Here is a 14,491-nt window from a genome sequence, read left to right as displayed (position 1 = left end):
CATCATGATGTGTGTGTGTGACAGTGAGTGACATGGAATGAATGTTACGCCACAGTTATGTCAGAGGAATGAAAATGTATTTATTTTTACAACAGTATTTGGTACAAAACAGAGATTCATGGGTAGTACTAGGCCTACTTATTACATTCCGTATAGGATTATGTATTCAGAGGGCTCCTTTGCCTGTCTCTCGTGGTGATAGTGTCAGGTTCATCTCCCTCGTTAAGATCATCCATCCGGTCACACAGGTTGTCCACCAGGTCTTCCATCAGTGCATACACCTGTCAGATAGAAAAATATCAATCAATGTGGAATGCAATCTTAAAAGGGCAAGTGTTGCACTCTCATGAAGTCATGAAAGAACGTTTTACACCCTGACTTTTATGGATCCACAGCAGGAATACAAAATCTTCCATAATGCTACTGGGTAGTGTCATTCATTAGACAGCTCCCTTCTATATGCCATTTTCTTTGAAAAACCACATGGATTCATTTTTAAACGATTTAAATACATGTAATATATCTTAAATAATGTTACACCAAACTTTAATACTAGCTAGCTAACTATCTTTTAATTATATTGCAATGTTGGAGGAGCTTCATTGCCATTTCAACACCGTAGCTTCTGTGCATATGACAATAAAGCCTTTGAATCTTGAATCTTAACATTAGAAAACACATTATTTAAACTTCTAACCTATGATGATTCAGTATTGAATTTAAACTTGCATTTAAGGTGGTTTAACTTTAAAAAGGCTGTGTTTTTGAGATAATTTGAACAAAAACAAATCTAAGTTTCTCGAGGAAGCTTAATGGACAGATTGAAAGTGCTGAACTTCATTTGGTTGCTCCTTTACAATACTGTAAGATAGGTCAAAACGTGCCTTTGTATGCAGGAGCCTTTTGTAATTGTCAATCTCGTGTGTCTCTACGTGTGGGTCATCGAGACCTTCTTCACTGATGCTTTGTGAGGCGGTCTCAGTCAGTGAGTCCGACTCCTTCCCTTGTTTTTCCTTAGTGCGTTTCCCCACTTCTTCTCTTCTTTTGCCTTTCTTTTTGATGTCCTGTACACAAAACAGATAGAACAGACATCAGTTAATGAATAAAGAAAAAATCCAACTTCCAAATCGAGTTGGCTGGTTCATAGTTGGCCATATCTCACATCATGAAAAACAACCACCGACATTTTCTGTGGTGTTTAAACTGTTGGATGTCTTGTTCTGTACCAGGTAGCGTATAGCTGAACGTTCACCACAGATGGCTTGGTCTGGTCCAGGGGCTATTAATTCAAACCCTGCTACACAGTTGGAGAGCAGGTGCACGTTTTCACACAGTGTCCTGTTACCATGGTACCCTGTGAGCAATAGACTGTACCTTACCTATGACTCAACCATCATGCAGGGTAGAGAACACTCAGCAGAATACACACACACACACACACACACACACACACACACACACACACACACACACACACACACACACACACACACACACACACACACACACACACACACACACACACACACACACACACACACAGAAAAGACTGTTTGTCTGTTTCAAAATGTAACACTACTTACATATTGTTCTACCTTAGATGGCTGACATGGAGACACATTATTCAGAAATGCCGTGCACATACACATGTGAAACACTCTCAGTTGCCCAACGCAGGATGGGAAGAAGAACGATAGCTGACCGTCCAGGGTGTCCCCACTTGCAGTTCCAACAGTCGGTTGCAGCCCGGTTGTGGCCACGTTTGATAGCATTCTAATATTCTCAGCTGAGGCCAGGATATTATTTAACAACTGCTGAGCAGACATGATGGAACAAGCAAACGGACAGACGAAACATATTGTTCTCGCAGTTCTTCGCTGTTTTTTAAAAACGCCTTCCGTTTCAACTGAAATCGCTATCACACAACATACTGAAATCGCATTTCATGTGTGTGTGTGTGTGTGTGTGTGTGTGTGTGAGAGTGCTTTTCACATGTGTAGCTAAATGAGAGCATTTCACATGTATATGTGAATAACTTTGGATTTCTTATGTGTGTATGAGAGCGTTTCATTTGTGTGTGTGAGAGTGTTTCACATGTGTATGTGAACGGTATTTCTGAATAATATCCCTAACGGCCCCTGATAGACATGGATCATTCAAAGACGGATGTTACTAGGCAGATTCACACAGAGAAATGTGTTTATGTGACGACTATCTGAATCACCAGGACGCAGCATCATCAAAGTTGCTAAAACTCAGAGAGAGAAGAGTGATTATTACAACAACGGTTACACAGTTGTTTTTGCTCCTCTTAGAAATTAAACGAACCCTTGAGTGTTATGATGAGACACATGACATATAAACATTGTTTCAGAGAACCAGGCAGCAGGTGGCCTAATGTGTGGCAGCAGTCTGTAGTAACAAGGAAATGGGAGTCGTTGAATGGCAGATGAATGAATGATGAACTGACAGCTTAAAACTGTGAAAATGACTCACAGTTGGGTCAGCTGGAAGTCAGCTGAAGTGATGTGGCTTCATACTTAATTCATCATTATGAAAATGCTTGGATCTGCTGCCACTCAGTGGCAAAAGGTGTTATAGCAGCCCATTTCTGAATGGCAGCCACACATACACCTTCATCTTTACTCACTTTCACTGATTTTTCAGTTGTTGCTGACTTGGACTCCCCTTTGTTGGACTTCACTCCACTTTTCTCTTCTTTAGCAGCCGCTACTCCCTTTTTCTCACTCTTCTCATCTTTGGTATTAGCCATATCTGTGATGAAATAACACAGTTAGCGTCAGGAATCTCCATCAATCTATGTCGTATTGAAAGTCTGAGTCTCACCAGCATTAGAGATTGGGGATTCCTCCTTTTCATCGATCCATGTGTCTCTCTCTGGAAGGCCTAGCAGGTCTCTGAGCCACATGGCCTCACCAGCCATCTTGTTGAGGAGTTCCCTCCACAGCTGCTGCCTGCGGGGGGCAGCACATACCACCATAACCCTGTAGGCTTACTGCACTATGTACAAGTGTGGATCGTGTGTGGAGGCAGAGCCTAGACGCTATGATAGAGAAGGTACATGATTCATTGCTTGTGTTTATGAGTTACCCAATAGTTCCCGCAGTTAGCTGGTGTTGCTTGAGATGAGACGATTCAGAGAGCTGCAGAATCAGAGCATTGATCTGGGCCAGGCTCTGTTCCTGAGCGGACTCATGCTTAGGCAGGGACAGCACAACCTTAGGTAGAGAGCCAATGAATGGACAAATATGTTATGTTTTTAATGCATCATCATGGTACATAAATGACAATAAAGCGTACATTGCATTCAAAGAGGCCCATGAGACCATTACATTGGTTCAACCGGCTACATGTCCTAACCAAGGGTTACCTTAACATTAAATAATGTCTTTACCTGTCGGAGTGTATCCACAGAGAGGTCCCAGACGCTTCCTGGTTTCAGTTCTTGCCACAGTCTCTTTAGATCCTCCACTGGCTGATAATTGTACTTCAACTAATAAAAAAAAAATGTAGTAGTCATTCATACAAGCACTATGAACCATATATCAAAACACTATAGCTACATGTCAATCCCACGCCCTAAACTACACCATGCTTTAGAATCAATTATACAATCCTTCGGACAATACTATACAAAAATGAACATCATGCTGCACTAAAGAAGACTTTGATTACCCATTGAGACCATAACTTTATTAGGAAAAAGTTTACTAAAGCGATAAATCAAGTGAGAAGTTAGGTCATTTTCTCATAGACTTCTGTGTAATCTTTTTTTCAATCGGTAGAGACGCCCCCTGCTGGTCTTTCGAAATATTGCAGATTTAAAGCCACTTCAGCATTGACCTTACTTTTAACTGGGGGTTGATGACCCTTGGTATCTTTAGGTCCTCTATTGGCTGATAAAATAACTAAAACAGTGTATGGAAGACATGTAATGTTGCCTAATGGTTTGTGGACTACAGTTTGAAGCCTTACATTTGGAATTAAAATTCACTTTAATGACCTGAAAACACTCAAACTCCCATGAAGAGAAATGTCTGTCACCCGGGATGATATAGCCACTGGTAGTTATCCTTCTCTAACAAATATGATCCAAAGTAAGAGATGAAATGTGTGCCACTCTTTGTGGTGATAAAGGTGGCCACATGAAAAGATAAGAGAGCTCCACTCATCACAATATTTGGTAATGACGGTATGACTTTTGAAAGAAAAGTCTTCCATTTATCCTAATTAGTGTAGACAGCCTGTCAAAAGAGATAATAGATCCTCTTAATGTGTTGTTACACTTTCATATGTTGTTTTCAATCCTTAGCTGCCATGTCAATTGATGTTGCCTATTAAAGCTAAGTGGGCCTTTAGTACAGCCATGCTTTATATTCACTGTACCAGTCTAATTAGCTAAATCAGCCTCATAATCAACCCAGTTATAGCCAGGTTACTGTTACACTACCATGGCAACATGACCTATTTTGTGCAGTGTAGTGGCAACAGTGACAGTTGAAGTTATATTATGAGTGTGATAACGGATGGATATACAGTATTTCAGTTTGTTAAGCTAGAATTGGCAGATCACACCCTTGTCTTCAGTTAAAATGTCAAGGAGAACAACACAATGGGTGATTGGTGGATCACCTAACACCATGCAATGGTGTGAGTAAGATTCAGAGGGAACAAAAATACACATGTCTGGTATATCACTGATACAAAACACATGGCCACGTATGATAAGCAATGTGTCTCAAAATAACATTTAAAATGACCAGTTTATCCGATCATTCTCTGCAGGCCACGCTTAGTCGTCACACCAAAAAAAACTAAAGTGTGAGATGATTCAAAGACTTCCACTCGCAGTATTTACCTTGGGGTTTTGGCGTAAAAACGTTTGCTCTTCGGTGACGTAGAGTTCTGCAGGAGAGCTTGGTCTCTCTGGGGTGCGGACCCCCTGCAGCATGTCATACACAATGGACCGACACAGTTTCTCCTTCACTATCTTTTCCAGCTTCGTCTGCTCGTGCATACACAACAGAAACAGTTAAAAAAACACTGATGGGCTTCAAGAAAAATCACAGTGCCATCTGTGCTTGCAATTTTCAGTCTTACGTTCAGATAGGATTGCATCTAACAACAATTTTAATTGCCTTCCCAATATTAAATAAAATGGCTTTTATTTTTTTCAGACTGATGAGAAAGACCGTGTCACAAAACAGTTAACATAATAACTTAAACTTATATAGCGCCTTTCATGGTACCCAAGGTCGCTTTACAAATAGGGAGGAGAAAAGGGGAGTGGGGGTTAGGGATCAAAAGGACTTAGTGCAGAGAAATGTTTTGAGGTGCCATTCCTATTTCCTTAAGTCTAAAGGATGTCTTAAACTGTTGTTTTGTCAGTCCAAAACACAAATATATATTTTGTTATAGATCAAATAAACAATTGCATCTCCATATTTAAGAAGCTAAAAATAGTACATTAAAAATCACTTTTACGATTAATTGATCATCAAAATTGTTCAACAGTTGCAGCTCTACTTTAAGAAACACACTGTAATTGTACCCCACCTGTAAGAAAAGCCTCTGGTCTGCAGTTTTGTCCTGGTGCAGAGCCACTCCTCTCAGAGTGACCTGCATGGAGGCTCCTCGCAGCAGCACAGGGTGGGTGTTGAGCTGCCAAATCTCAGTTTTGATGCCTGGCTCCTCTGACTTAAATATAAACTCAACCCATTGGGTGACGCCTGGACGAATCACGCCTGGAAGGGAGTGGAAGCATAGTTAAAAACTGGTTGACGTGCATTGAGTACAGGCTGAAAGATAAACTATAATGGGCTGAAAATGGGTCAAAGAGTGTGTGACTAGGTCTTAACAGGTGTCTGGTTTTGTGTGTGTGTACCACTTGAGGAGTTGAAGTAGAAGTGCAGACTCTGTGTGCGTGATCGCAGGTTTGGGAGGTAGCATGGCACCGGAAGCTGCTGCCAGCTGTAGAACATGGCCGTGCTGCCCTCGTTGTGCAGCTCCAGGTGGGATGATGCTATTTCTCCAGTCAGGGCCTCAAAAATAATTGTGGCACCGATTCCTACTTGTCCCTGATCAGTGAGAGGTAGAGAGTGGAAAAGTGTATTAAGATGTTGTACCTGTCACCAATTACACGAAGCAGGCACAAATACAGGCAAACAGCAGGTAGAAAAACATGGATGAAAGGTTTCTAAAGCTTCCTGATCTTTTATTCTCTAAAATGTGAAGCCTGTCTATAATAAGACCTCTGCAGGGAACTTTAAAATAAAATAAATCAGGAAAAATGTTGATTAATGGTAGCTTAACATCGTTCAGGAATGTTATAATGACTATATCAACACTTTCAAATGGGGAAATGGGAACAAAAAGCATTTCCATACAATGTGTTTATCTCGGGTAAGATATAACATTTGGTATATCATGGTTTGAAACTCATTGGTGCCGACTAAGCATCTGTGTAAAGGCCGCTCTGTACGTGGTTGATGGGAGAGTTTCCAGTCCAGCCAGCAAGCTGACCACCGAACCTCAAGGCAGGAATGAGCAGAGCGTCGGTCCAAACATCATCGTACTGTGCCAGAGGATCCCTGTGGAAGACAACAAGACAGCAGTAGTGCCACATGGCCAACAAGATAGAAACTAGGCTGAATCTTGACTTCTGATACCAGATAATAATGGATTTATTGAATTGGTTTTGATGTGATTTCAATCTTTAGTACTGTTGAGTTTTTAATGCTGTAACGCTGGGATGCAGATCTTTCCTCTGCACAAAGCATCTACGCATGGGTACTAATAAAAAAATGGACCAGCTCCTAAAAGGAGAGCTATTGAAGGGAATGATGCATTCAAACATTTCTTGTCCAACTTTACATTTGTTTGCTTAGCATCAGGAAGCTAACCTAAAATGAGCGACAAAGTGTGAAGAGCAGTGGTTGTAGTTCATGTTGGGACATACTCTTCAACATTATGGGTAACTGAGATAAAAATGTATAGGAAATCAAATTTCATAAATATGCACTTTCCTCTTAAAGTCAGAGAAAATAAGTGTTTTAACTCTTATAATTATCTGGGCATTTTGCTCCATAACTCACTCATATTCAAGCCACATGCAGTACCTGTAAAAAAAACAAAACTGAAAAAAACAGGGTTTTCATTTTAAAAACAAGTTTTACATAAATAAAAAAGATTTACTAGTGGCTTTATGACCTGGTTTCCTTTCATTCCATAACAATTAAAATGACATATTAAGCACATAATGTGGCATTAAATCAATGATTTTTTGAAATATTGAAAATATTGAAATACGCCTGATTTTGACATATTTAACTAAGTTTTGTTAAGACAGAATGGCAAATCTCTAAAAATAACTGAAGCCCAGCTTACAGGTCCTCTTTCGTCATTCTCTTGTGCTCTGTCTCCTCTTCCAGCTTCTCCAGTAAGGGACCACGACACACTCTGACGGAAGTGACAGGCGTGCTAGAGCCAATAACCTCCAGTCCACGGATCTCCTGTAACAAAGGCCACACAGTGGGTGTGTGTTGTGAAGGAGGCAGGTAGCTTTTTATGCTTGTCAACATTATGTCAGCGGGCATTGAAACATGAAACCCAAAGTTCTTTTCAGGGTACGTCCTATGTTCTGTCAGCTCACATCCAGAAAGTGCCGCCAGAGTGTACAAAATGAGGTGTCTGCAGAAATCTGAAGGACGAGGTGTTGTGGAACACACTGTCGGGTTGTCAATGGCTGAATTAAACACTATGAATGTCCACATACACTATCCTTAAAACTCTTCCCAGGCAAATGTGAAACATTTATATGTATGTCTGTTAAAAGAAGCAGGGAAAATATTTAATTCAAGTAACTGTCATCACTACATGGTCTTTCCAGTATTTATTTTATTTTGATCATATGAATTGTTCAGCTAGGTGTTTGGTCAGATTTCTCTAAAAAGTTACATTTTAGGGATCCAAATGTGACCCGATCAGCCATAACATTATGACCACCTGCCTAAAAATGATTGTGTAAGTCCCCACTTTGCGGCCAAAACAGGCCTGACCCATCGAGGCATGGACTCTGCTAGTCCTCTGAAGGTGTGCTGTGGTGTCTGGCACCAGGACGTTAGCAGCAGAACCTTTAGGTCCTGTAAGTTGCGAGGTGGGGCCTCCATGGAGCAACAATTTGGCCCTAATCAAAGTCCCTCATGTCCTTACGCTTGCCCAATTTTCCTGCTTCAAACACATCAACTTTGAGGACAAAGTGTTCACCTTCTGCCTAACATACAGGTGCCACTGTATAAAGATATTCAGTGTTCTTCACTTCACCTGTCAGTGGTCATAATGTTATGGCTGATTGGTGTATTTTTGATGCACTTTTATTTATGTTGTTACAAAAATAGCCATTATCTTTAAAAGAAATTCTTTCAGAAATCCCCTGAAAGTGTTGATTCATTTTCTTTAGCTCCACTGAATAATCAACATTTTCACGCTTGCCCAAAAAAAGTATTGGGAAACTGGGGCTGACTGCTGGAGGAAATGTGGTGACATCAATGCTAACCACTTCTATCTATTTTGGGAATGTCCATCCATAATCCCTCATGGTAAAAATACTCCAAATAAAGGTACCATTTACATTTGAAGTGATGTACTTAGGAAAAATAGATATAAGGGATAACGACTATAAGTACATTTTTAACATTTAAAGGGTGGCTCCCCTTTTACGTACCTCTTTCTCTGTTCTTCTCTCTCCTAACAGCCCCTACCTCTCCCTATTATAGCTCTCCTGTATGTCATGTATCCACAGACAAGTCAGCTGCTGACAGGACAGTCTGTCTCTGCTTGTGTGTTTGTCAAGAGGTACTTCAGACCCCTCCCCATCACCACATTAGCCACCAGCCCGACAGAACACACTGCTACCATTTTCTCTAATGTCAGGGACACGATGGTGTTACCCTGCACATCTTTTCAGTGCTACTATATGACACGTTCCAGATTTCATATCGGACTTAATGTGAAGCTGAGTGTTCATGGAAGGGGCTCCAGTTCCTCGTTAATCTCATCATGCATCGGTGTACTAAGTTTTACAGGTAATAAGATACATCGGCACATCATTTCTCAACAGTATGTTAACTGTTCTGTGTGCGTGTGTTCATGCCGGTTGCCTGCATGCAGCAATTTGCATTAAACATCTGACCTTTTTTCAGAGTGGTGCATACATTTTTTAGGTTAACTTCAGAGGATATCAGTTTGACATCATCAATGTCCGGCTCAAACCAAAGATCCAAGTTGCAGTTTGAATACAAATGTCATCAATTTTCATCATTAAAAACTCACCTGTTCACCATGGCCTTTGACCCCTTACCCATCACAGTCCCCCTGCTTCCACTGCTACTGCTACTTATTTATTTTCTTACTTTAGTATTTGCCGTATTTGTTTGTTTTTAAGTCTGTCCTTACCTCATGCAAAGCAGCCATGAGTCCTTTGAAAGGCATTATATAAATGAAATCTATTATTATTTTTATTAAGTCACCCTCTATCCTATTAGATATGTTTTGAAAGTGAAAAACTGAAATAATGCCTGATGGATTTAAACATCTGTTGCAATTGTGTGTGTGTTGTGTTACCGGCTTTTTGACATCCATGTCCTGCAGAAGCTCCTCGGGCTCCTGGCACTGGTGCTGCAGGTATGTGCTCTGGTCCCAAGTCCGGGACGCTGGACGAGTCTCAGAAGAAATAATTCCTAGAGAATCAAACATCACTCATCTGTACCTGGTATACATCAGTGGCTCCAGTTGCAGTGGCGGAATGTTTTCAAGTTATCTGTCTCTATCGCTCTTAACGTGGAATTAAATGAACGCCTGGAGGGATTTGTTTGTACACTTTTTGCACAACTCTCCCCTTGGACTCAAGGATACACTGATCAGATTAAGGGGGTCAAGGGTCACATTCACTCTGACCTCACAAAACACATTTTTGACCAAAACTCAACAATACATATGCAAATCATGACAATTTCCCACTCAAGTCATGGCTTTTGGGACAGGTATGGATGACTTGACTGGTTGTCAGAGGCAAAACAACCACAAGGGATTTTTGTATTTTTATTTTCTTTACTTTGGTGAGCATTCTTTTTTTATGATGTTTTGGGATTATCCTTAATGTGTGTTTTTCAAAATGAATTTGTTTTCAGAGGGAGTATTGGACAGCTTGAATGGATGTTCCAGATGAATGCACAATGAGAATAAACAGTTTTAAGAAAAGCTGAGGGAGATTGGACAGAGTGGAAGTTTCTGTGTGTACCTGCTTCCCGGCGTACGCTGCTCGGTTGTCCTACGCGTGTGACAGGTTTACATCTGCCCTGCTCCGTCTGAGTCAGAGTGGCTGCAATGCCACTCATTTCGTCTCCAAACCGCTGTGGGAGGCTCCAAAACTCACTGCCCACACGGTAACCCTAAGACATAGAAGTAAACACGGGAATCAAGAAGCTGCAGAGAAAATTTATGAGATAGGATTCTGACAGACGAATCTTAAAGCAAATGTGTGTCATACATATCTAGAGTGGATGAGAGGCATGGCTTGGTTTGGAAACTCCCTCTGCTCCTGAGTTTCTCTGAAACGGTTATCCTGGTTCATCAGTAAGCTTTCTACCGGCCTGTCGAGCATGTCTTGAAAGAGTTGAAAAGAGCAGCAGATGAATAAAGACATGGATAAACAGGGATAAAAAGTATTTTGGAAATCAAATATTAATTGTAAATTATCAAATATCTTTCATTTGCTTTAAATTAAAGCATGCATCCGGGAGATGTATTCATTTCTAAACTCCATATTCTGGTTCATGTATGTTTCCTTTAATAATATATTGCCTCTTGTTAATGCTAATAAAAATGCATCCAAGCGAGATTTTTCTGGGTTGTATGCAGCGGGAATGATGATGCAAATTTGACGTATTTCAGGTGCAGGTTGCTCCGCTCACCAGATAAGAGATCCTGCTGCCGTCTGCGCTGCGTCATATGTGCCTGCCAGTGCTGCAGGGCATTGCTCTGAATATTTCTGTTGCCTGAAGGTATACCACGCCTATCCTCCACAGCCTCTGATCGATGTCTCCCTGGGGCCTCAGGTGAGGTATATTTCCTGGACTTTGCTATTCGCTTCACCAACTGGATGGTGGAGGAAGGATAGATGGAACCAGAGGTGGCTTACACAGTCAATGTTTTCGATTTGATGTTATCAGTTTACAGAACGACACCTGCAGTTGGTTGCCAGATTTGAAATTAAAATTTAGTTTTCCTATTATTATACAAGTACCTCTGTCTCCCCTTTGGCTTCCAGATAACTTCTGAAATCCTCTAGAGTACCCAGAATACTATGTGGAAGAACCATATCTTGGTCATCAAAGTGAAGCTCTTCTGATGCTGAAAAGAGCAGTATGGGAACAGAAAAAGCATTCATTTTATCCTTATGGATACAATATTAAGAACAGGTTAACACTTCTTTTCTAGCTACAGTAAACTGTGCAGTATGTTATTGTTTTTGAGGACAATTGAAGATGACCAACCTGTGCAGTCTGGGGGTGGAGAGTCAGGGTCCAGATTCACTGGATGTGTCACTGGCCCTCCCGTGGCATAGTTAGCTTGTTCAGTTGGCTTTGTCTTCTGCACACAAGCCATGAGAGCTGGTTTTGGGCGGCCCTTCGGAGCTTTAGGTATATGAATCTACAGACATAATTATATTGTCAGTTAGATATTCAAATGCTTTGAAATGGCCTTGATGCCACACAAACATGATTTGTATTTTTGCAGGAGCAAAGTACATTTCAAACTAATAGTAAATACTGTATATTGGTTTACTTTAGTGATGTCCTGTGACTGAAAGGCCATGGCCTGGATATCCCAGCGTTTAAGAGAACAGATCTCGGGCTGCTCATAACCAAAGATGTGCAACTCCTCTGATGGTTCCAGCTTCTGGTTCTCTAGTGGAGAGAGTTAAGATATAGTATGTCAAATGTGTGTGTGTGTGTCTCTGTATGTGTGAGTAGTGTATTTTATGTCAATCTGAGTGCTCTAACCCAAAATACTCTTGGTCATCTCTCCACTCATATACTTATCCCTAATTCTAACATTTCAAAAAGTGAAAAGAGGCTCTACTTAATTTGTGCTCACAAAGTCACAGCTATCGCCCTGGAACACTGACATGGTTATGCAATTCTGATCATTTCTCTTTATCCAACACTGCCTGAATATAGTTTCCATGGCCACAACAACAGTGAATAATCCTTGGCTTTTGTAAGTGTTTTGCTTCCTCCATGTTTTCAGTCTCAAACTCAGTGCAGTTTTTCATACAAGTGCTTTGATTTGCTGAGGCAAAGCCCTTTGCCCTTGACTAAAGAAATTGCTGCTTCACTTTTATATGTTTTTGAAGAAGAATCTGTGTTGAAAGCCAATGAATCTCTTTTTTTTTTTTTTTTGGCCATGGCCTTATGTATTTCTTTCTCCCTAATTGCTACCAAAGTAAGTGTCCATATGATATTTCCACATTTATGCTACATTTTACTTCAACTACAGTACATTTTAGTTGAAAATATCCTCCTTTTTTCCACTAATACTATTAGATCATTTTAATAGTTACCTTGCAGAACAATATATTTAGAAAAATACATAAACAACAAGTACATTTTATGTCGTCATAGGTTAGGTTGGTTTAGATAAAACGTCAATAGTTTGTCCAATAAAAATCATAAAATATGTCCAGCCTTTCATCAAAAATATGTTATCTTAACTCTTACAAAGAGTTAAAATAATGTAGTACCTTTAGTTACAGTACTTTGCAGATTTGGATTAATGATGTGAAATATAATCAACACTTAAAGATGTTAGTACCTGGATTACATTCACACCTGCAGTATACACAGTCATTACAACTAGCTGCACATTTACCAGCTTTGATTCACACATTTATGCATCAATAATTATAATCAAAACATATAATATTCTGAAATGGGCCAATTTGCATAATTTGTACTTTTACTTTTGGTATTCTGAAGCTGATACTTTTGTGCTTCCACTTGAGTAACAGAATGCAGGACTTTTACTTGTAACAAAGTATTCATATACTCTGGTATTTCTACTTTTACTTAAATCCAAGATCTGGGTAGGCATACTTCTTCCACCTCTGGTTAGTGTACATTGTTGAAGGCAACACTTTTACTTACGAAGGATTAAGTTATCTACATTGTGGCATCGCTACTTTAACAAAAGTAAAAGGTCTGAGTATATTTTCCAACATCATGAACACAGTTTCATTCTCGCTTTTGTAGAGTTTGCAATTTATTGACTTCAGTGAAGCCCCTTGGCAGGTGGAGAGGTCACAGTGCTGCAAACGCTTAGCTAGAATACAGTCACAGAGACACAGACAGGGCTAAAAGAAAGACAGATAACTGTGTGACTAAGCCTACCTGCGACACTTAGAAGTCTGACCCCCTTATTCGTTGACTCAGCGGGGTTCACTACCGTGAAAGTTACGTGAAACTAATGTGGCGTTTATTATCTAGCGGTGCTAACCAGCTAGCGCCTCAGCGTCAAGGTGCTCTGGTAACCATGGTAACTATGACGCTTCAAAACAAAGGACCAACGGAGAAGTTTGTTTTACACAAGATGGGAGTTTTCTCTGAAAGTATTGCACAGGTCTAATCCAGTTTATCCAGTAATTGTAACATAAAGGAACCTCTTAGTTTCTATCACCATCCAGATTTAACCTTAATCAGCCTGTTTGTGACTACCTTTTGTCAGATGACCTTCAATTATAATTTATTTCATTCTATTTGGTTGTTTTGATAATGACAACAATCTTATTGTTTTGTATGCAAAATTCCATGTTGGCTACATACTAGCACATTTGCCTGTCCTGTTTAAAATCCTACCTGGACACACTAAATACTTCACAAACTCTAAAGCTTTGAAAATAGAGCCTAATGTAATTAATCTGATTTGTAATTAATTTTAATTATGTTTTATTTTGTTTTTTTCTTTTGGTTTTTGTGGCTTTTTTCGGTTCTGTGTCCAAAGTTTGATTGGGATTAATGGATTATTAACGTTTTAAAAAGTATTTTATTTCCTTAGATAAATGTTTTTCTTTCTTTCTTTCTTTCTTAGACAATACAATACCAAAACAATGTAACATGAAAGGGAAAAACAAAATAAAAAGGCTCATATGTCTGCATGTTTTAAGGAGGAAAAAAAAAAACGAGCCAGGCATAAATCAAAATAAACATATTGATTTTTGATAAATTATTCATTATTAATAAGCTAATACTGCAGTAATAACAATACTCAAAAAGTAATCTGATTTAATAATAATAATGCTTACATTATCGTATTGGAACCACCCTTAAAGTTATAGGTGTTTCAGAAACATGCCAAGTGTATGTCCTATGATGTGTTCTACGCCATTATGTTTCCTTAACACACGGTGTTCTCC

General features: G+C 39.7%; 1 protein-coding gene across 1 annotated transcript; it reads right to left on the bottom strand.

The window, feature by feature from the left end:
* Positions 1–55: 55 nt before the first annotated feature.
* Positions 56–13,583, bottom strand: mycbpap (mycbp associated protein). The gene is made up of 19 exons (XM_063884434.1): positions 13,470–13,583; positions 11,866–11,987; positions 11,574–11,730; positions 11,324–11,430; positions 10,992–11,175; positions 10,568–10,683; positions 10,319–10,469; positions 9,643–9,758; positions 7,408–7,532; positions 6,503–6,611; positions 5,906–6,098; positions 5,578–5,765; positions 4,880–5,026; positions 3,416–3,514; positions 3,112–3,239; positions 2,848–2,975; positions 2,651–2,775; positions 885–1,064; positions 56–281 (listed from the first exon to the last, which is right to left on the bottom strand). Exons 2-19 carry the CDS (start codon positions 11,893–11,895, stop codon positions 159–161), a joined length of 2,406 nt encoding a protein of 801 aa, XP_063740504.1. The 5' UTR covers positions 11,896–11,987; positions 13,470–13,583; the 3' UTR covers positions 56–158.
* Positions 13,584–14,491: the final 908 nt, after the last annotated feature.

Source organism: Eleginops maclovinus, chromosome 5 (assembly GCF_036324505.1).
Source record: "Eleginops maclovinus isolate JMC-PN-2008 ecotype Puerto Natales chromosome 5, JC_Emac_rtc_rv5, whole genome shotgun sequence".
Classification (NCBI taxonomy): Eukaryota; Metazoa; Chordata; class Actinopteri; order Perciformes; family Eleginopidae; genus Eleginops; species Eleginops maclovinus.
This window is presented reverse-complemented; position numbering and strand designations above follow the sequence as displayed.